Genomic DNA, 23,419 nt, shown 5'->3' on the forward strand with positions numbered 1-23,419 from the left:
GGATTTACATATTTTTTTAGCTCTGTGAAGTAATGCATATTTACAAAAAGTTGACAAAAGCCAAAGCTTTATTTTCCAAATGCAAAATTCTCATTTAAATGTTAGTGTTGCTTGCTATATATATGTAGGAGGAAGACGTGTCGCTGTGTGAAGTGTCTAGTGTGCATTGTGTGTGCTCTGTGCATTGTAAATAATTATGCTAAAGTTTGCACTCAGCACAGTGTCTGAAAAACAGTAAGATACTTTTACCAAATTCGGTCAACAAAATTATTGAGTGAAAGTCTTTTAGGTCATTTAATGGTCATTTGAATAATTAGTTTAAAAAAACCCATAATAGTCTAGAGCAGGTGAAAGTAGATGACACAAGTGTTCCATGGAACAAAATCATTAAAGTTACTATTTTTAGTATGAATATGGTTATTCTGATATGATTTCTATAAGACATCCCCCAATTCATTGTCTGCTTTGTCACCATTTGCCCAACAAATTTTAGTGATGAAATGCAGTCAATGTTAAAAGATTTGTTGATAAGTACAGGTTATGGATAATGCTATTAATGCTAGTAATTGTATTTATGATATTGATATTAATATGGACTCTTTACTTGGACGTAATATGGACTTATGTACTTAGATTTTCTTTTCCTTTAGTGCATACAATTGTTTTGTTTCTCAATATTAGCTAAAGGTGCAACAATCAGGGGCATAGCAAGCCGGTGGACAGGGTGTACAAAGTCCAGACCAGGGCCCAATTGTTCAGGGCCCCAAGCAAAAGCGAAAATGAAATAGGGCTGATAAAAGATTCTTAACCCTAACCCCCTAAGGGCTTTTTGGCATCGGGAAGGGAAAGAAGGAAAGAATAAAGAGAGAAAAGAAAGAAAGAAGTTGTTTGCTCTGGGTGGGATTCTAACCCGAGACCCCTTGCATGCCAAGCACTCGGTCGGCGACACTTTGCCACGGGTCTTGGGCTTCGCTGGCCAGCGAAACCGTGCCTGCCTATATATCACTTAGGCCGATTGCATTATCACACCACGTGGGATACATGCATGAACAGCGCATATATCAAGTAGTATTTTGTAGTATACAGGCAGGTTAGGGTTAAGCAATAATTCTTAAGTGCCCTTCTGTAACAGTATCTTAATAGTGTTGATAATTTTTGTTCACACAGTCAAGCGAGGTGATAGATGATGGCAGTCTCTTGTCAGCTAACTCCATGGTGGCACGTCAGATAATGAGGGACTTTATTGGTTTGGAATCTGGAGACAAGAATGCCAGGGATGCGATGATGAATTTCAGTTACTTCCTTACCATTGGTAACATGGATGAAGCATTCAAGGCTATTAAGCTTATCAAAAGGTGAGAGATATAATTCAATCCATGTTACATGAATAGATTTAGAGGGCCAAATCAGCTATCTAGTTAGCACAGCACAACTTTGTTCATCTGTGCAGGCATTATACTTTGCACAACTCTGCTAACTCAACTTTTACAGTTAAGAGTAATTGGGAATATCTAAGAAAGAAATGATTACCGTTCTCCAAGGACAGGGAAAATGTGCGATGCGCAAAAAATGCCAAAAATTGTGAATTTTAGGTCTGACCGCAAATTTTAAAATTTGCCCAAAATAACCATTTTTCAAGTACTCATTTCCCCCAAACCTAAAGTTTTCACTAAAATCAAAGAATCCATAATGATCTGCAACGCAATCCATGTTAAAAAAAGTATTGTAAATAGGCCGTCGCAAAAAAATTTGCAAGATTTTTTTTTAATGTTGCATATATTTGAACTTTTGGGGAGAAAAATCACACATTTTGGTAAAAAAATGCGCAAATTGCGTGTTTTCAAAAACTGGCGCACATATTTTACTCTCAAAAATAGCACATTTTCCATACTCCAACTTACTTTGATGTTGCATATGTATTGGATGAATTTAAGAAAATTAGGCAAGTAAAATATGACATTCTCTTTGATAATATTTCAACAGTTTCACTGTCGTAATAGTAAACTGTTCAAATTTGCTGATTTCGTCATTGAAGCCCCATCTTTTCATATTATTACATTCTGTTGCAAGAGTGCCCTTATACCCGGCAGTAGTGTAACATATTATCACCCTTATTTATATAATAAACATGCACGTATCATTTTCAATTCCACTTCAGTTTGAAACTATAGCCTTTGTTTGACCTTGTGTTTTCTAGGCAAAATTTAAATCCACATGCATATTATTTGGTCACAAGATTCTGATGATGATTGCAGTTATATTTTTTGGACTGAGCATGAATGTTTTTTATTGAGTATAAACAACCCTACAAACAATTTTATTTTGTTATGTATATCTCTGGTTATGTATTTCTAATGAACACCCTAATCTGTAGGTTTGAATCCTTCATCATAATTGCATATCAACATTTCATATGGGATTGGATTTTGCCTGTTGTAATCTATCCATCATGCTCGGCCATAAGCCATACATTTCTTTAATTACATTCATCATTCCTATTTTCTTTCAATGTTCATTGGCAGTGAGGGGTGAGTGTTAACATTACTGCTGTGCATAATTACATACTCTTTTTCCATGTAGAACATATAACCATAACCAACTAAAATCAACTTTTATTTGCAAGTAAGCATGACCAAAATTTCCCTGATCTCAAGTTAAAGTTTTCCATGTGACCCATGCAGTGCAATTTATAGCAGGGGTGTGAAATCTCCTCTTTTAAGCTGAATTCCTCTTTTTTGACAATTTCTTTGAGGCAAAATTTTAGCTTTTTCTTTCATTTTCAGCCCATTTTGAGCATATTTCAGTGCTTTTCCTCTTTTTTGAACAAAGTTCCTTCTTTTTCAATAGAGGTCACTCACACCCCTGTTATAGTAAGTAAACCTTTTTTCATAAACAAATATACACGTACACACATACCCCCATACCAGTGTGCGCCAGCAATCGCGGACCTTGTGTGTGCATGCAATTGTGACCTACTGTAGATCTCCACGAACCAAGGACTGTGCTCATTTGCAAGTAGGTCCATGGTTTAAACATGAAAAGTCATGTGGGGTCATTGCAAACACTGACGCACCCACACAAACAACTCGTTATAGTCTGTCTCGTCTCAAGTTGAGAGTAACGCCATGTTGGATTTCACAGTGGCAGATTCGAATCACATTGGCTAATCTAATTCCGTGGGTTGTATACATACATGGCTTTACCCTCAACTGGACAAGAAAAAAAGAGACACATTATAGTGCTTCTTTGCCTACACTTGTCGACATCTGAGTTTATAATTGGGTAACATGTCAACAATGACAACAGCACTAACCCCACACATAACACCTTTCCAAAGACACTAAACTTTAAAGATGTGTTCATGGAAAGGTGACATGTTATAAAGGTGACATGTTATAAAACATGCTCTCAGAAAGACTGGGCAAGAAAAACAAGTTTAAACCACATACTTTGGACAAATACCTTGAAGTAATCAACCGTTCTGGCAAAGTACATTCTTAGTCATTGGGAGTGGTCTAATTCGTAGACACATAATTATATAATCTGATTGGACCATCGCATGATTTCGGGTGCTGTCTATCAGGCCGTAGACGACCCCACGTCATCATGAGCATTGATAACGCGTAACACGCTTGTAGAGGTGCGCGTATGTATCGCGTTGTATGCGTAAACTAGTGCGGGATACGCGAACACGCTATCAGTATGCGCAACAGAATACGTGAAGTTGTAAACAAGTTTCTTCATTTTATAATAAGGGGAGTTTTTATGATGGTAACTTTGTTCTTGCTTAAAAAATAATTTACAGTTATCAAAATAATATTTAACTGACTAAGAATGAGAATAAACGATAGGAATTTTTGTTTTTCTATCTTCTACATGTACCTATGATAGACGACAGGCAGGTCCAATATTTTTACCGTAGTATATACCAGCTGCGCCGGCATCCACTACTCAAAATATTGGACCTACCTGTCGTCTATCACACGGTAGAGGATAGTATTCTCTAAACGTTTTAGCCAATTGCTGTTGTGTTTTCAACTTTTCCCAGTAAAATAATTATGATGTGTAAGCCAATTGCTCTTGTGAACCTAAACTCTGATTTTGTGTGACAATAATCGTGACCGTCCATCATAAATGGGCTATAACATCAGCATTTTCTTTTTGAGATATTGAACAGGCAAATTCTCCTTAAAATAAGCTTTACAGTGATATTTTATATATCCTTGTTGCTTGTTTGCAAGGTAGATTGAAGTCAGTAAAGTTGCATCTCATAACAAGCTCAGCATTACAACCAATTTGTTGTGGATACGGTCACAATTTATCAATTCATTAGATCGGCAAATGAAGGGATATCAGAAGTGACCAATCAGATCGATTCTACTCTTGCTTATGATGCTATATTCATGTATCAGTTTTTTAAATATAGCTTATATTGTATTGTAAGATGTACATTGAATGATAAGTCTTACTCAATTTCAAAGTTGTTAAAAACTCAGTCCAGCATGTTTTTAGAATGTGCTTAGGATGACACACAATTAAAGTATATTTTTTAGTCCCAACTTTATCTTATTGATGTTATTTTTGTTACATTGTTGTGGAAATTTGAAGATTCTTTATCCAGTATAAAGAGTGTCAATATTGTAAGGCTGCTGTGCTACGTTAAATTTGATTAGCCCATTTTTATGTGTATGGCCCTATGCATAAATATCTAGACCAATGGGTTTTACTGTATTGAAGTACATTTTTAAATACTTCTCTGGTCTGTGATGTTTTTACGTAAACACAGAAGTGATAAACAATCAATGATCAACGATGATGGTGGAGCCATTGCTCATTAGCACGTAGAAGGGTGGAGACCTCACCTCTTCCATGTGATCAATCATCACCATTGCATACCCTGACCACAGAAGTATTAAAAAATTTACTTGTAAGTTAATTGATTTATATGGCTGTATTACTTTACGTATTGTATTCCTCCTGGTCATTATCTGACCAAATTATAAATTGTTTTTCTTCTTTGGTGCATGGGATACAATAGATATTAAAATGGTCATAACTCAGCTATGTTGTAACCCCTCTGCTGTTCTTGAATGACTGTTCACATATGAACTCTTTATTGTTCTTTATATTTTTATATACTTACGCTACAACTGTTACCTAATTTATTTTCTATATGTAGCAAATAAGTTGATCTTTTTCAATTGGTTTTGCATCTTTCATTATAGATTGTTCCATTCAATATACTCAGTATTCCCTTGAATGTTTTACTCCCTGAATTCAATATTGCTCAATTTGTGAGAACTTGCACTGATTTGTATGCTGCTGCATCAGTAAGTGTGACTTAAGAATGAATAATTTTGTATTTTTTGTGTTGTTAATAGCAATCAAGTTAAATTACGTCGTCATCCCTCCTGTAATCAGAAAGAGTATGCTCTGCCTCTGTCGTCAACTGGTGCATGGTGGTGTGTGATTGATCAAGCCTTCACCTTCTCAAAAAGACCTTACTTTGTTATTTGCTTATTTCATGTTTGTACAATGTTATATTTATTCAAAGATCGCATGGCATGGTGGTGCAGCGGTACAGGTTCTGACTCATAATTAGTGTGTTGCAGGTTCGACCCCTGGTGGTGGTGCCCTTAACCTGTATTGTCTTTCTCCACCCAGGCATATAAATGGGTACCGGCATAATATAGTGCTGGGACGTAGTGTCAAACCCACAACAAGTTAATTCAATAGATGGGCACTTCGGTCTGTGAGCATTGCTCAGCATGATTTTACCTACTATGTTATTAATTTGGCTTCCGGGCTGCAAATGTTTGCTATTGAAATCCTATTGTATCAATCTTGGAGTGATAACAAAATATTGTGAAGTGTTGTAAACTTTTTGTCTTCACTCTATTTATTTTGTCATCTTTGTTTCTTTAATTTTATGATTTATTTTCTTTTTCCGCATGAAGTGAATCTGTATGGGAGAACATGGCTAAGATGTGTGTGAAGACTCGCCGATTAGACGTAGCCAGAGTCTGCCTCGGTAACATGGGTCATGCAAGGGGAGCGAGGGCGCTGCGTGAATCTGAGAAGGAACCGGAACTAGATGCAAGAGTGGCAATGTTGGCTGTACAACTTGGGCTTCTGGTAAGGAGGAGCATTTGTCATACATTTAAAGAATGTTACCATGCTTAAGTGAAGCATAATGTCTTTGGAATGTGTGGAATTGTAATGTAGAACTGTTGGTAGTTTCCAGTTTGAGTGTTCCCGATTACTAAATATAATAATGTATTTGATGTAATCAGAGCCTGGGTGCTTCAGTTAGTCATCAAAAGCGGATGCTAAAGTCAAACTGGACATTTTTCATACAAAACAGCATTGTAATTCAGGAAAATAGCATAGGACAGTATTGCTGACAGTTATGCCAAGATGAGTGTGCTGTGATTTGACAAGCATTTTTACTCATTTTGTGTTAAAAGTGCACTGAAGAAGTTCACAGGGGCACTAATTAGGTGTGTGTTTTGCTTGGGTCAAAGACAAGCACCATCACTGAAGATAGTAACTGAACACAAATTTGTAATGTCGCATCATGCATGCTGACAGTAACACTGGACAACATTTGACAATTAGGCTTGACAAAATTCTACTACTTACTCTGTAGGTGGTGGAGACAATAATTATGCACAATTTTGTTGTCTTAGTTTCATTTAATGTTATATAACATTTAGAGACATATATTTTATAGATATCAAGAACAGATTTAGAATTTGCTTGACAGTCTAGGATTCAGACTGTTGTTATAAATAAATTTGTAAATAATATTGTACCTATCCATATTTGATTTGGATATATATTGTTTTCATTGTGTTTTAATAGGAGGATGCAGAAAGACTGTATAAAAACTGTAGCCGATATGATTTACTGAATGAATTCTACCAGGCTAGCGGACAATGGAGTAAGGTATGTTTTCAATGCTTTCTCTCAAACAATTTTGATACAAACTGACTGAAGAAATAACAAAATTGCTTCTGCAGTGGATTTAAAAACAGGTGGGTATAGTTTGGTCAGCTCATAATCGGCAGGCCTTATAACATCGCGGATTAATATCAATATATTTTATTTTGAGAGTTGTCTTGTGACAACTCGACAGAAGTATTACAAAATATTAATTCAAAGTCCTATACTCTATCTACTTTATTTAACATGCACGAAATAGATCAGATAAGCCAACTATATCACTCTTAACATGGGTTTACTTTTCGGCGTAGTGGTAAATGCCTAACAATTCCCGCCGATAACAAGCTGATCAAACTATAGGTCCATGCTATCAATACATACCAAGGAGAGACTTAAACTAATATGTAATCGTTGACCGATATACATGATATAGTATAACCAGTATGTATTGATGCTACAAGGTGCCTTTATAAAGCTTAGTAAGAATACTGGCTGTGGATGAGAGACCCAGAAGTCTTAGGTTCAAATCCTTGACACTGATTTTGTGTTTAAAATGAAAGATGAAATCCAGAATAGGTTTTGTGTGACTATTGGCAAAGTACAGATCAGTTGTCAATGATTTAATTGGGCTATTCCAATTAAAATCCACACTACCCCTGTGTTTAAAGCGCCTTTCTCCAGATCTTAGAGGACTCAAAGCGCTGTAATTTCGCTGCAATGGTGAATCATCACAATCAGATCGCATCAATTAGGTTGCTGCCGAACGGCGCACACCTATCCGCATTTAGATTGTAACATCCACCAATTATCTGTGCGGCTCCCCAAATTCCATTGGGTGAAGGAAGTTTTTGATAACCAAACAACTAATCACTGATTTTTGCAATACATGAGGAAACCGGAGATCTCGGAGAAAACCTGCGAGAGCGAGCATGGAATTGGGATAAACCAAGTCACATGAGTCCTTGGGCCGCGCCGGGGCTTGAACCCGGGACCTCAGTGGTCCAAAGCGAGTGAATTACCGCTGCGCTAACTCGCCCTCCCTTTTACAGGGGGAGTATGAATTTCAAATGAAATGAACACATTAGGAAGCTTCATTTGAATTTCATACACCCTCTGAGTAAGATTCAACCTAAATCTTCTTCAGAGGGAGGGTGAATTTCAAATAGAGTTGGCTAATGTGCTAACTCCATTTGAAATTCATACTCCCCTGTAGATGATATTTCCAAAATCTTCCACAGGGGAGTGTGAACTTTAAATGGATTAGTTCATTATACACTATGCTTAGAGAAGACAATTTGTGTTGCCGTTTTCTTTTGATATAGGCTATGGAGACAGCTGAATTACAGGACAGAATACATTTGCGTACTACATATTACAACTATGCTAAACACCTAGAGGCAAAGGGTGATATTAACGGGGCAATACCTAAGTAAGTTACACTGTCAATTGTGAACCTCAGTAGGAAACTTTAAGTTACAATTATCTTTACTATAAACTTGTTCAGTAAATCAATAAGTCCCTGGTATACTTTGTTGCAAAGTTACCAACTTTTATATGCCCATTTTCTTATGTTTTTGTTCCTTATTTTTGGTTATATCTCCATTACATTATTGCCAACTTAATTTGGTCTAATTTAATCAGATAGTGTGTTTTTTGCCCAGTCTTTGTGAAAATACATGCATTTATAAGGTGTATAGAATCTGATGAGTAAAATGTTGCTTGGTAAAATTAGTTATTACTCACTTTTTTAGCTTTTGCCTAGCTTTTGCCTCCTTTGACGATGGCTTGATTGAAAGAAATGATCTGCTGCATTTTCCTGCTGGACTGTTTTGTTTGTTTTAGTCTCATTCCTAGTAGATATTAGCTTAAACATGCAGGGGGCCATAAACATGATATAGAGACATACAGCAGACATATCAATTGATGGTTTTGCTGCCCTGATAATCCATATGGCCTCCCAGATCTTTCTAGTAACTTGATTTATTTTTGTCCAGAATATTGCCTTCATCCCAGCCATGCAATATTAAAGGCATTAGAGCATAGAAAGTTACTCAAACATCTCATTTTATTTCATTTTGCAGTTATGAGAAATCAGACACACACAGGTTTGAAGTGCCACGGATGTTGTTTGATGAACCACAAGCTTTGGAAGCTTACATCATGAAGACAAAGGATAAGTAAGTCATTCATTTATTAGAGCATAAACGGTAGGAATTTTTTTGCTATCCTTTACCGTGTGATAGATGACAGGCAGGTACACATGCTTCTGATGTGCATATTCTAGAGTACCCACGTACTCAAGTACTCTAGAGTTAATGATGTAGCTGGGCAGCAGTGTACATCTGGGGACGGCAATTGTAGGAATCTTGTGTACTTTGGGCCTTCTGGCTATAGAGGCCATCAGCCTTTCGCCTTCTTGTGGGTACAAATGATATGTGTGTTCATGCTTCGGACACTACGCGCAGGGCGCAGCTTGCTACGCGGCTGTTATCACGCATTGACATGGTGATTTTGCTGCTCATGCACAGAGATCGAGCGACCATCACAATATGTACCCACAAGATACAGCATATGATGTCACGCTGACAGCCTCTTGCTCTTTCGGTCTGCCATTGTCATACATGTGTATGTGATGCATAGATTGGTGAGCTTGATAGACTGGAGGCTTTGAGCTACATCTACATCTGTGGGGCTATAGCTACGGACGTAGGCGTCCATTGCTGCAACAGGATAGCAGCTTCTAAGTCTCTAAAGTAATTTTAGTTCATATTTTGTTTTTGTGCAGTCACTCTGGCCTCATTGGCCTATGTGTGATTGAAATTTAATTTGTAATTTGATTATAGGAATAAAGTTATCAAATAATATCTTTTATTTTGCACAGATCCCTTCGTAAATGGTGGGCCCAGTACATGGAGAGCACAGGTGAAATGGAGACTGCATTGCAGTTCTATGAAGCAGCACAAGATTTTCTGTCATTGGCTAGAGTCTATTGCTACTGTGGTAATCTTGACAAGGTAAGTGGTGGGCTCAGTACATGGAGAGCACAGGTGAAATGGAGACTGCATTGCAGTTCTATGAAGCAGCACAAGATTTTCTGTCATTGGCTAGAGTCTATTGCTACTGTGGTAATCTTGACAAGGTAAGTGGTGGGCCCAGTACATGGAGAGCACAGGTGAAATGGAGACTGCATTGCAGTTCTATGAAGCAGCACAAGATTTTCTGTCATTGGCTAGAGTCTATTGCTACTGTGGTAATCTTGATAAGGTAAAGAAGATATTGTTAAACTGATGCCACATACTGATGAATACCACCCAACTATAAGTCCTCCTTGTATGTAATCTTTGTATTGCTCTGACTACAGAGGGCGATAGTATTGAACTTCCTTTGTATTTTATTGTTTTGAGCAACACTAAAATGACAGTATCTCTGGAACCATAAGTCTAATTGTGACACAATCTGCTCCATGGGGCCAAAGGAGGCATTTTTGAAAATTGAGTTACTATAATTATTACCTAGTACAAACAATAGGCTATCAGACACTGAAAACACTTGCAACACTTGCAATGGTGTAGCATACTTGGTTCTAAAGTTCTGAAGCTTTGTGATGTGTATTTTCTTATGTATTTTATTGTTTTTACTCCATATTTTTGCCTTTATCTCAATTTCAAATTTGCTGCCTTTGGCCCCCATGGACCAGATCATGTCACAATTACAATGGGGTTTTCAGCAAATTGAAGCTCTAAGAATAGCGCATGTAATGTAATTGAAAACTAAATTTTAATTTAGCTTGATCACATCACAAGTTATCTTACCATGTTGTTATTGTTTTAGGCTGCAGAGATGGCCAATGAGACTGGTGACAAAGCAGCATGTTATCATCTGGCAAGGCAATATGAAAACCAGGTAGGTGTCGCTGTCACATTTATGTAGTCGTTGGGCAGGAAAAAAATCTTATGTGTCATTGGCCCCTGAACATGTTTACAGCAAAACCTCCTTTGTAACCTCTTGGCAGTTTTGTTTGAATCATGTTCAAGGGTCATAAGTACATAGAAGGTTTTTCCTGCCCAACGACAACGTAGTACTTGATCTACTTTATAGCCATAGCCCCTTTTTGAAATTCATACTTCAATATCAGCTCATCTCACAATGATTACAAGTTCAGAATGAGAATCACCCCCATCTGTAAAATGTGATGCCCAGAGAAAAAAAGGGTCTACTGACTTTGGATAATGAACTATGCACGCCTACTGGCTATGAGGGCACGGTGGCTCAGTGGTTACGGCCTTGGACTCCTAATCTGAGAGCTTGCTCGACGGGCATGGGTTCGATTCCCTGCTCCACCACCGTGTTGCGCCCTTGGGCAAGGCGCTTTGCCTCGCTTGCCTCACCCCACCCAGGTGCAATGGGAAGCTGTTAGGGGTAGTCACAGTCGTTGTACTGATGAACCCTGCGCCACTTGTAGGCTGCAAACGTGGTTCCGACATATTCTAATGACGGCGGAATAAATGTAAAGCGCTTTGAGGCTGTTTACGCATAAAGCGCTATATAAATATCTACATTTATTTTATTTTTTATGCTACCTCATTAATGAGGTATCTGCTATTATACATGCTTTTGTTATGAAACCTATTAGACTGCACTCCAGGATTGCAGCCTTAAGTGTTACCTTACTCCAGCTCCCAGTTGGATCATAGGGCTACATGTGCAACTATAGTCTTAATCATCAAACTGATAACAATTGTCTCACAAGCATGCTAGATTTGAGTGACATGTAAAGCTAACATTGTTCTGAAACTGAAATAGTCTTTGAAATTGTAAGAAAAATATTGTTATGATTATTTATCCTAAATCATGGAGGGCAATAATACAGTTTGTCCACTCTGAAGTACAAAGTGACAACGCGCATGTATGCAGCGCGTAAACAGTGTGCAGTGCTGCGTCTCTGCTGTAGGTATGCGGGCCTTCAAAGTCGACATAATGTGTACAACCACGTCGGTACTTTGTACTTCGGAGTAGACTGACTGTAGAATGTCAAATGTGATAGTTTGAAGGGTCAGCCCCCAGTGCAGAGGGTTAAGACCATGTACAGGAGGGTTCTTCTTATCTGACTCTAAAATTGTCATTATCCTTGATATTCTATCAGCCCTAGCTAAAATATAACTACATGTATTGCATTCTATTATCCATTCTTACTAAAAAGAATAAAAAGTTATTTGAATCTATAAATCCATTGCTATTTCTGCCCAGCTTCTGAAGCTCCAGAATTCCCCAACAGGAGACATGTCAATGGTGGATTTGGAAGCCATGATGGAGGCATGTATCATAAAATGCCTGTCTGCATGCATCAATGACACTGCTTGTTTTATCACTGCTGCTCTATGCATCACTGATAATTGTCCACTAGAAAACACTCACCGACCACCTAGATATAGTCAATGTTATTTGTAGAGTAATGTGTGAATATTAATAGACAAAATAATGTCACAAATTTATGTCAGTCAATATAATATGTGTCTTTGTATTGAAAAGAGGAGGAGCAGGTGTTTTTGTTAAATAAGCAAACAAGGGCAGGTGCATGAGGAATCTGTGTGCAACAGCAGATACACAGGAACCGCGGATGTTCATGGTTCCTGCCCAGTATTACGAGATCAAAAACAGCATAAAAATGCATTATAATGATCGCAGTTAGAGGTGTAGGGCCAGTCGGCACTCATTCAGATAATATTTACCGGCAGTTGGATAGTGAAAAGCCGGAGTGGTGTATGATTGTCCATGTTTGATAGTCTTTATGAATGTGGGTGTGTATGATGGTGTATTTGTATGTATGTTGGGGTGTGTTTGCATGCATGTATCAACATGAGCACAAGCAATTGTCAGAATTTTGCAATTCTAAATGGTTTGAAAAAACTGGTGGGTATGTGATTTGTATGTGCAGGTGTATGTATGTTACTTAGGTTAGCAGTTATGCACCTTTTAAAGTTGCTCATTTTCTTCATCTAATGTGGTTTGGATTTGCATGATTGTGTTTGTAAAGATCCGAAATGCAACTGTAGATTATACTGATGACGCCTGGAAAATACATGACAAAATGAAGGCATGTAAAGGTCAAACAATTCCATGGATTTGACATTTGCGAAGGCTACTTTTAATAAAGTTTCTGCTGTTTACAATTGTAGAATATTCGTAATCAAGTACAATACCGTAGAATTCTGTCTATAAGCATATATGCCTCTAAATGAGTGTTGGTTTTTTTTATGAAAGAGACAAAAGGCAGACACCCTCCACAAAAACATTATTTGGAGTTTGAGCAACTAAATTACTGATACAGGTGGCTGTACAAACATGCATTTTTGTAAGACCAATCTATTTTGTGGAGGGTATCTGCCTTTTGGCCCTTTCATTAAAAAAACCTCATTCAGAGGCATGTATGCTTATAGACGAAATTCTACAGTATGTGATGTAATCAAGCACAGTGAGCCATTTCTGATAGTATGGAAAAGAGAATTTTAATACAACCATGGCAACAAAGGCGCAAACATGGACACTGCCATTTTGTGACTCTGTATGTAAATCATCAGAGTATCTGCAATTTCAATAGAATCTTCAGCATATTATGGCGTGTAAAATGCAAGAATATTTAATTTTTGAAGAATGAATGACTCATTTTGCTTGATTCTGTCACATTTTTTAAACTTGATTTTTAATAATCTAGAATTTTGTTGTTTTCTTTTTCATTATTCTGTGTTTTCATTTTTGAATGATAATTTGTTGCAAGTTTGTTCCAAACGTTTTATTTTACTGTTCAAGCCTCCATAACATTTGTTTAATTTCTGCAAAAATTTTACTGTTGTTAAGATGTTATTTTGGAATAGTGTCCTTAACCAAAGGAATGACTTCACTTTGTCATTTTTTTTACATAGTTTGTAGCATTTTCATGATTAATACACAATTGGATTTGCCACATCGTAAGACCTTCAAAATTATGTTAGTTAAGTTCAGTGGTAGCCATATGGGGTGTCCAAAATTCCCTTACCAGTTGTGTCACAGTCTAGTAGCTGAAAATATCCAAACACCTGCCATCATCATCTATCCCCTCCAATTAATTCAAAGGGAACTAGTGGCATAGCTGGGATTTTATTAGAGGAGGGCTAGGGGGAAAGCAAGTGCATGTCCAGGAGATGCAGAGGGTATGTGCGCTCCGCAGGTCTACACAGCCATTTTCGCCAAACGTTTGTCAAACAATTGCCGAGCACAAAGCGTTTGTCAAACATTTTAAAAACGCCTGTAAACGTTTGGCAAACGTTTTGATCGCTAAATGTTTGTCAAACGTTTGGCGAAAGCGGCTATGTATGCCTAAAAAGGCAAAATTGGCCTATTTCAGGAGCTATTCTTGCCACTCTAGTTCTAGTTTCTGGGTACATCCCTGCAAAGGGGAAAGGGGAAAGGTGTTTTTTTTAGGGGAGGGGCAACATTTAATGAAAATGTTCAAAAACAATATTAAAAAAAAAGGCCTAAAAATCTAAACAAATTCTGGCAGCGAGCATCCCACAGGGGGAAGGGGTTAGATGTTCCACATGGGGGCTGCTTCCCCCTTGTTCCCTCTCCATGGCTATGCCACTGAAGGGAATGCAGACAATAAACTTGGCCAAATGAAAATAAATGATTTGTCTTATAGCTTACGAGGGATGAAAGATCTGATGAGGATATGGCTTTTTTCCCTTAATTTTTTTCATTTCACTTTTAATTCTGAAATTTGATTGAAAGATACATGTGAATTGTTCAAATCTTTCAAATCTTAATTGAGTTTACACATTGAATTATTTTGGCCAGTTTTACGAGAAACAATTCTTCATACAAACAAATTCAAAAGAAATTATCACCGATATGTTATGAAAAAAGTAAAAACTGTGAGAAAAAGATTCAACTCGCAAAGACAATATTTATGTCAAATATGAGACAAACAAAAAATATTTTCTTTGGCCTTACTGTTAGCATCTTAGTATTGTTTTCACTTGCATGTTATATTTCATTTTCCCAATCTTGAGTATTCATGAGTACTTAAGTAACAACCCAAAAGTTTGATGATGTCCTATAAATGCAAGTACTCCCTTCCCTGTAACATAAGTGTGAAATATGAATTCTAACCTCAAAAGACCAACTTTGATGACCATTATTATGTTTTGATGGATCCAAGTGTGTGAAAATATTGGATCCAACACATAATAATGATAAAATTGGATGCTTTACGCCCAATATTTATTGGTCTCGCTACGTCTCGTCCAATATTTTAAAACTCATAGCTTGACCAATAAATATGGGCTCAACCAATCCAATTTTATATCAATATTTTAACTAATTTTTTACTATAGTCTATACGTCTACCTCCAGTCACCGGCATTAGCTTTGAAGTTCAGCGCGTGCTGCATTAGCTAATTGTGGTTTTATTTGTGTGTGTACACATGCGGCACATTGACCGCTCGCGTAAAAGTATGTACACGCACCAAGTAACGCTAAGCTAACACATAATGCTCTGAACTTCAAAGCTAGTGCCGGTGACTGGAGGTAGATATATAAACTATTATGTAATCAGACTTTATGAACCCATCCCCCCCCCCAAAGGACAGACTTTCGTTTATATGACATCATTGAAGCTTTGGTTTGTTCCCTAAATTATATGCATTTAATTTGACACATTTTATATTTTGTTACATAATTTCTTTCTCTAAAATGGCAGCAAATTAAAAATTATCAGTTTACATCTGGAAATGCAATGGTTTAAAAAAAAAAAAATTCTACACCGCATTTTCCTTTCAAATAATACCATACTTATTTCTTTTCCTATATACACAGGATAACATAAAAGAATCCATTCACTTCTTTACCAGAGCTCAAGCATACAGCCAGGCTATCAGATTGTGTAAGGTAAGTTACTAAATTTGTGTAAATATGAAAACAAATCATGCAGATCTAGTTTATCTAGAAAATATTTATACTGCTTTTCTCTTGTCATTCACTATATGTCAGTGTGCATTTCATTGGGTACAGCTTCCCAAACGTCAGGGTTTGTTCATAGTGCTGGTGTAAACATGTATGTATTTAAAGATGCTAATTAGGTGCGCATGCGAAAAAGCTACTTTGATGTGTTGACATTACTGACTGCACTAGAAAAAAAACTTTCAACATCCCTTTGTCACATGGGTGATAGAGCACAGTTTAAAATTCCCGCAAAGTCTGCATCATTTCACATTTCAGGTGGGATGGCCCACTTCAATGGCTGTCATTGAGGTGTAGGGGGAATGTGTGGAATCGGATCTGTCTATACCCAATTATTTACTTCTTTGCATGAGCAAACCAACATTTTGATTGCAACCTTTAATCTCCAGCTATCTCGAGCTAAGTTGTGATAATGCTAAAGTCACATCACATATGAGAAATCTACTTAATTTCAAAATGTGAATAATTCCTGAGTATTGTTTTCTTGATCCTTGTTCGTCACTTGATGTTTGTTCGATAATTGTATTACTCATTTGGTAATTTTGTTTCATTGAAGAGGGTTGCTACTTCTGGCCTTTTGACCATCTCCCTGATTTGTTTGTTTGTTGCTAGTAATGTTATATTTTTGCATTTTTATTATTATATGAATTGTGAAAATAGTTGATCTTTAATCTTTAATCATAGTAGTTCTTTCCTAGCATTTACACTGGGATTCAGAGAAGAACGGCAGTCCCTTGCTCAGATTGATGCAAACGCCATGTTAATGAGCCACATAAGCGGAACTTTGTGTTCACTTTAAGGGCGCCGATCTGCGCTGACCAACGATTTGACGCACAATCGGTCAATCAGATTATCGGTCTGTTGCTATAATTGTCAGACGATTGATTCAGCCAATCAGAACCCCACTTCCGTGTTTACGCTCTGCACGATCTCAAAATGTAAACAAGTGCTGTTCTTCTCTGACAAAAACTGTAGTACCAACAGCTCTGTGCTTGAAGGAAAGTACCAGATCATTCAACTTTCACTCAGATTACTTTTTTAATTGCAGGATCAATCTAGCATGGTTTACATTCAAAATTAGGTCCTACGATAACATTAATGAACCTCAAACTCTACTTTGGCAATTTAAGCTTACAATAATTTGTGACATTAAACTTACGTGAAAGTTTTCTTTAATTTTGTGTGTATGTGTAGGAGCATAACATGGATGACCAACTAATGAATCTTGCATTAATGAGTACCCAAGATGACATGATTGAAGCTGCTAGGTACTATGAATCCAACCCAGAATCACAAGATAAGGCAGTTATGTTGTATCATAAGGTAGGTCTTATTAAAATGTATCCCTTGTTGAGTTGCTGGACATGCTGGGGCAGTTTCTTTTGTGTGTGTGCATCTATATATAGTGTCTTTATATGCAAGTGCTTTCAGTGAACACTCGTGATATGATTCTGTGCCCGAAAAATGGTGTAGCCCTGTTATGATCACTGTTAGTGTCCAGAATGGCAGTTTGATTTCCCCCAATAAGGTACATAATTTTGTTATCATATTTTTATCTCACAGATGACAGCCGTCACCAACTACACAGAACATTTGAAACTATTAAACTTATGATCAACTTTCATTTCCAGGGTGGGTTTTTCTCCAAAGCCCTGGAGCTTGCTTTTGAGACACAACAATTTGCAGCATTACAACTGATAGCAGAAGACTTGGATGAGACTACAGACCCGATGCTATTGAATAGATGTGCCAACTTCTTTCAGGAGCATGGACAGTATGATAAGGCTGTAGACCTGCTGGTTGTTGCTAAAAAGGTATGTAATATGAAAGTATTCAAGAATCCTACAGGGGGCGTTGAAGTTTAAAATCCAAAAACCTGACATATGCATGAAGATCCAATCATATATTTTGTATTAAAAGTATGCAATGCGCATTAATTGCAGAAAATTCAGAAATTCTCATCGATGTTACAGAATAGAAAGCAAAACAGTTTAAATTTAATGGAATCCAGATATTGGCCATATTTAGCAGTTATTAACAGGACCGTAAGATGTAATTTGCTTTTTTGTATTTTCAATTCAAATTGTAGAAAGAAATTTTTTTAATCAGATGCATATAAATAAATAAATGTCATATTTTTTCAGAACTTCAGATTAGAACTCTTACTTTTATATTCTAAATGATTTATTACTTGATCAAGGGACTGCTTACTTGATTGATTGTTTGCTTGATTGATCAACTTGATTATAACGATCAAGCGATTGATTAATTGATGATCAATTACTCTAAGGGCTCTCATAGAAGCTGATTGAATGCGCCAAGTGGTCCATGCATTAGAGCTCTTTAGCCAGAATAATTGCAAGTTTGTCTTTTCCAGTTTGCTGATGCTTTAGAGCTGTGTCAGGAGCATGATGTGACCATCACAGAGAAGCTTGCTGAGAAGATGACACTGTCAAAGGAGGATAAGAATAACGAGATTAGGATGAAATTATTAGAGAAGGTTGCAGATCTTGCCTTCCAGCAGGGGTCTTATCACTTGGCTACAAAGAAGTACACTCAGGCTGGTAACAAAGTCAAGGTATGTACACTACGCAAAAAAAGTTTCTTTATGGTTAGGAAATTTACCCACTAATAAAATCTAGTGACTAATTGTTTACGTTTGCTAAATAATCGCATGCGGGTGATTGTCCTGCGCAAAATATCTCAAAACTTGAGAGACTTTTCAGGTTATATGGCTAGCACGCAAAGCATTAACTTGCTGTACTGCATGACTTCAATAGTTGTTTGAAATTAATATGTATTTATTTAGTATGCCAGGTTGTTGTTGGTTGTTATATTTCTTGTATGCTTGATATTTCTTGCATTCTTATGGGTTTCATTTTATGTTGCAGAAGTACACACTGTCCAGGTGAAACATTTCAAATAACTTTTTATATTTCCTCAGGCTATGAGAGCACTTCTGAAATCAGGAGACACAGAGAAGATCATCTTCTTTGCCGGTGTATCAAGACAGAAAGAGATCTATGTGATGGCAGCTAACTATCTACAATCATTGGACTGGAGAAAAGATCCAGAGATTATGAAGAATATTATTGGCTTCTATACTAAAGGAAGGGCACTGGATTCATTAGCAGGGTTCTATGATGCATGTGCACAGGTATGTGGGAATGGTTCATTTATCTTACAGTATTTTGCAAAGATCTATCGTACTGGCCGATCGTGCGTGTAAAATCAAGACTACGTCACACAATGATATGCAGATTGATTAGCAAATGAGATGCTGATGTGATGATGACGTGTTTACACCATCAACTGCGCCAAAATAAAAACTGCAAAGGAATTTTGGAAAATGTAATAGGAATCGACCAATTGTAGAATCAGAAATTGATGAACTTTGATTAAGACAGTGTTGTCAGGATTATTAGGTGTGTATAGTATAATAATAAAACATGCAAGACAAAGACAATACAATAAGGTATTTGGAACACAAGTAGAAGTTGAAGTAGGGCTATTGGTATGCAGAATTCATATCTTTGTGTAGATTATTCTGACGTCACAACACCTGACGTCATCACAACATCATCAATCAGATGCCTGACGAAATCCGAAGTCTCGGACGCAACATAGCAAATCGAGTTCCAAACTTTAGTTCCAGTATTAGATTTAATTTACAAAATAATGGTATGCAGAATTAGTTAAAAGTGTCATTGCATTTGAAGGAACCAAAGTTAGACAGTGTTGTTTGGATTGTTAGGTGTGTAAAACATCATGATTAGAAGATGATATACCTGTATACAGTTTAATATATAGCCATATTGTTTTTTTGCTAGGTTGAAATTGACGAGTATCAGAATTATGACAAAGCCCTGGGAGCATTAAGTGAAGCCTTCAAATGCCTTAGTAAAGCTAAGATGAAGAACACCTCACAACAAGAGGAGAAACTAGCAGCATTGAAACAGAGAATTGGACTGGTTAAGAAATTTGTGCAGGCAAGAAGGTAAGTTGGGGAACTTTGGCTGAAAGTCAGTTAAGTAATCATTTAGACATAGTCTAGCAATTATTCAAAGTTATTTTGATGTTTAGTTTCTTTGTTGTACAAGTTTCTGAAGAAATTTGCTCAACAAAAGTATTTAGACACCTGATGTTGACAAAGGCTTCAAATATTTTACTGAAACTGTAAAACATTGTATACACACAGGCTTTAGTATAGCACCATTGTGTGCGGCCTGGATTTTACTACCACATTTTCAGTTTGGCTCTCTGACATTTGAAAATATAATGTCAACATAAATAAACCATGACTTTTAGTTTTGGTATTTTGTCCTCCTTTGTTATAGTGTATCTTGTCTCAAGTTGAGATTAGTGCCATGTTGGATGTTGCAGTGGCAGTGTATTTATGAAGTTTTGTCGCCAGCATGCACACAAACTGCACTTTTACGTGTATGTTTATGCCCCGTGGGATTTGGTTAACACGCGCAATTCAAAACTGCCACTGCGACATCCAACATGGTGTTACTCTCAACTCGAGACAAGACACACTATACCAGTTAATAGTTTTAAACTGTATAGTATCCTTATAGACCCTATCGAATAATCCAACCGGAACGGCATAACAGTTGAAATGGCAGCCATGTTGCATACTTGCCAACTGTCCAGTTTTACCCTGGATTGTCCTGTTTTCTGTGTCCCAAAACACTGAAAAACTGGTTTCTCCAGTTTTCCATTTTTCAGGAAAATTTAAAAAATAAATAAATAAAGGTTAGTCTATTTTTATGGATTTGGAGTGTCCCTGGACCTAAAGCTAAATGCTTCGATCATTCATTCATGGTTGACCTACAAAAAATAAGAGTGTGTTAATATGCAAAGTGATAATTTGTGTTCATGTCATACTGTCGATCCCCGGTCGTGACAAGTGAAAGCTTCGCTTCGCATAAGATTGTCCCTGTTTTTGATTTTCCAATGTTGGCAAGTATGCATGTTGGTGGACAATCTAAGATGACTTTGGGACAGGCCAAAGAAATTATAATTAGCAACATGTATTTAATATATAGTTGGCTGCTAAGACACAGTGCGAGAGTATGCAATCATGACTAGGTGAGATTAGCCATGTACTAACTGTGAACTCCACAGGTAACCGTGAGGCCCGGGGTTCAAGCCAACTGTGAACTCAGGTAGTCCAGTGGTATAACTCTTCACCGGTAACCGTGAGGCCCAGGGTTCAAGCTAACTGTGAACTCAGGTAGTCAAGTGGTATAACTCTCGACCAGTAACCGTGAGGCCCAGGGTTCAAGCCCTGCTGAGTGCTGATTTTTTTTCTCTCTCAATTCATTATCAGTTTGCCAGAGCTTCATATAGTCATTTTAAGGTCTTTGTACATTGCCATTTAATTTCAGGTGTTATGATGAGGAACCTGATGAATCTATGAAGCAATGTCATGTACTTCTTGAGGAACCTGATTTAGATAATGCTGTCAGGGTAGGGGACGTATATGGCATGATGGTTGAACATTATGCAAGACAAGAACAACATAAAAAGGTAAGCAGATACATGTGTGAGTAAAAGCTAAAGTAGGCCATAGTAGACAATGCTGGCAGGGTAGGAGACATATGTGATGCGATCAAGCAAAATCAGTCGGAACTCGGAAATATTGATTTTGAAATATAGCCAAACAAAGGAAATATTTCCTTTTGTTTCCTGTTGTTTTGGAAACTCTTTGATTGCTCATATCTTTGGAACTGCTTGTTTAATTTCAATGGGGTTTTCTGCAAAATCCAGTTTCGTAAATGCTTTTTACTATCCTATAAGAAACTGAAAATTTAATATTTCCGAGTACCGACTGATTTTGCTTGATCGCATCACATATGTGTACATCCATATCAAAAGCGATGCACTTGTCGGCTGCTACATGTGTCTCATTTCACATAATAGCTAGGAATAAATACCAGACTCATCTCAAGTGGGCGTCACTTCAAAACATCCCCAGGTCACATAGTTTAGGAACATGTTCTCTGTATTCCTAAATCAAGTGACTTTGGTATGATTTGAGGTGACCTCCACTTGAGATGAGTCTGGTATTTATTCTAACTATTATGTAAAATGACACATGTAGGAGCCGATAAGTGCATCGCTTTTGATATGGAAGTACACATATTAGTCCAATAAATTCCCTTAACCATTGTGCTAATCATGTTAAATTTGCAGTATTTGGCAGAGATACAGTACATTATAGCGCTGATCATTATAGGCTATGGAGGCATTTCAACAGCTTATTTGGTGGGAAAAGGTCATTGAACTTTTACACAGGGGTTAAGTTCAAAATTGGTTGGACATGATTAAAACAAACCCAATGTGTTCCTCTAGTCATAAGGATTCAGAAAAAGTATAGTATACCTTCCCCGAGGCTGTAATTTACCTGAACATAAAAAAGGGACAAAATGCAGGACTGAAAGTGGAATTTTTTGTTTTTGTTTGCCAACCATTTAATCATGAATTCTGTTTTTGTTTTTCTCACATAGGCATATGGCCTTATGGAAGAGATGCGTGCTCGTATTCCAACGGTAAACATGGCCTACTACATCAACATGCGTACCATCGAGCTATCCACCAAGCTTTAGACATTCCACTCGGTCGAGGCATGGGAGCTGAAAATGGAGGAGGAGGTATAGATGATGATGATGAAGTAGAAGAGGATGTACAGGAAGAAGATGAGGGATTCTGCTGATGATAGCTAGTGGACCAAGTGTGGATCCTTGAGGGAGACACTTATCTCATATCTTCATAGCATTGGCTGTCCTTATCTCCATTCTCGACATTTGATTCAAACGTTGTGAAAAGAAAAGACTCAGAAAGAGATCAATAATAAGGATGTGGAACCTTTTTGTACTTTAAAGATTTATCACCTTGATTTCTTAGTAACAACACCGGTTACTAATTGAAACCAGTAGAAAAACTATATATATTTTCTGTCAATTGTAAAACTTAGTGCCTGTCTAAGTTTGCTTTTATGTGATGTAAACTGCTAACATTCCCAAGAATAAAGTAACCAAAGATTTTGTTGAAATCTTACAGCAGCTGCTTCTTAGCAAATGCACAATTTCATTTTGCCCTTATTCTACTAGTCATTCTTGAGAGAAAATTAACTTGAAAAAAGTTATACATGATCACAAAACTATCCTTTTTCAACCATTATAGACCCTGGATACACTAGTACTGAAACACTTATTTTGACAAAGATTAATAAATCTTGATTAGTTAATTAAACATGCGTACACACTGCAGAAAACTGTCAAAGAAGTATGCATAAAACTGTCAAAGATTAAAATAAGCATGTTTAATGTCATCTGACAGTTTTGCGTATACTTTCGGGTCGGGTACCAAAGTGTACGAAACGTAAATATAAATAAATTGGAAATTGACCCAAAGAGTTCAATCAAGTCCATGCATAATAGAATATAAATTTAGCCTCATTATCTTGGATGCA

General features: G+C 37.0%; 1 protein-coding gene across 1 annotated transcript in view; it reads left to right on the plus strand.

Moving 5' to 3' along the window:
- The window catches only part of LOC140156734 (intraflagellar transport protein 140 homolog), an 83,535-nt gene extending 60,770 nt beyond the window's left edge, over positions 1-22,765 (plus strand). The window contains 16 exon segments of the mRNA XM_072179676.1: positions 1,168-1,355; positions 5,958-6,135; positions 6,865-6,948; positions 8,268-8,374; positions 9,027-9,122; positions 9,827-9,959; positions 10,777-10,848; positions 15,796-15,867; positions 17,134-17,262; positions 17,571-17,753; positions 18,317-18,517; positions 18,884-19,096; positions 19,770-19,936; positions 21,333-21,474; positions 22,455-22,533; positions 22,536-22,765. Of these exon segments, the coding sequence (XP_072035777.1) occupies positions 1,168-1,355; positions 5,958-6,135; positions 6,865-6,948; positions 8,268-8,374; positions 9,027-9,122; positions 9,827-9,959; positions 10,777-10,848; positions 15,796-15,867; positions 17,134-17,262; positions 17,571-17,753; positions 18,317-18,517; positions 18,884-19,096; positions 19,770-19,936; positions 21,333-21,474; positions 22,455-22,533; positions 22,536-22,660 (2,169 nt within the window). The 3' untranslated portion in view covers positions 22,661-22,765.
- The last annotated feature ends 654 nt before the right edge of the window (positions 22,766-23,419 follow it).

Source organism: Amphiura filiformis, chromosome 7, assembly GCF_039555335.1.
Source record: "Amphiura filiformis chromosome 7, Afil_fr2py, whole genome shotgun sequence".
NCBI classification, from domain to species: domain Eukaryota; kingdom Metazoa; phylum Echinodermata; class Ophiuroidea; order Amphilepidida; family Amphiuridae; genus Amphiura; species Amphiura filiformis.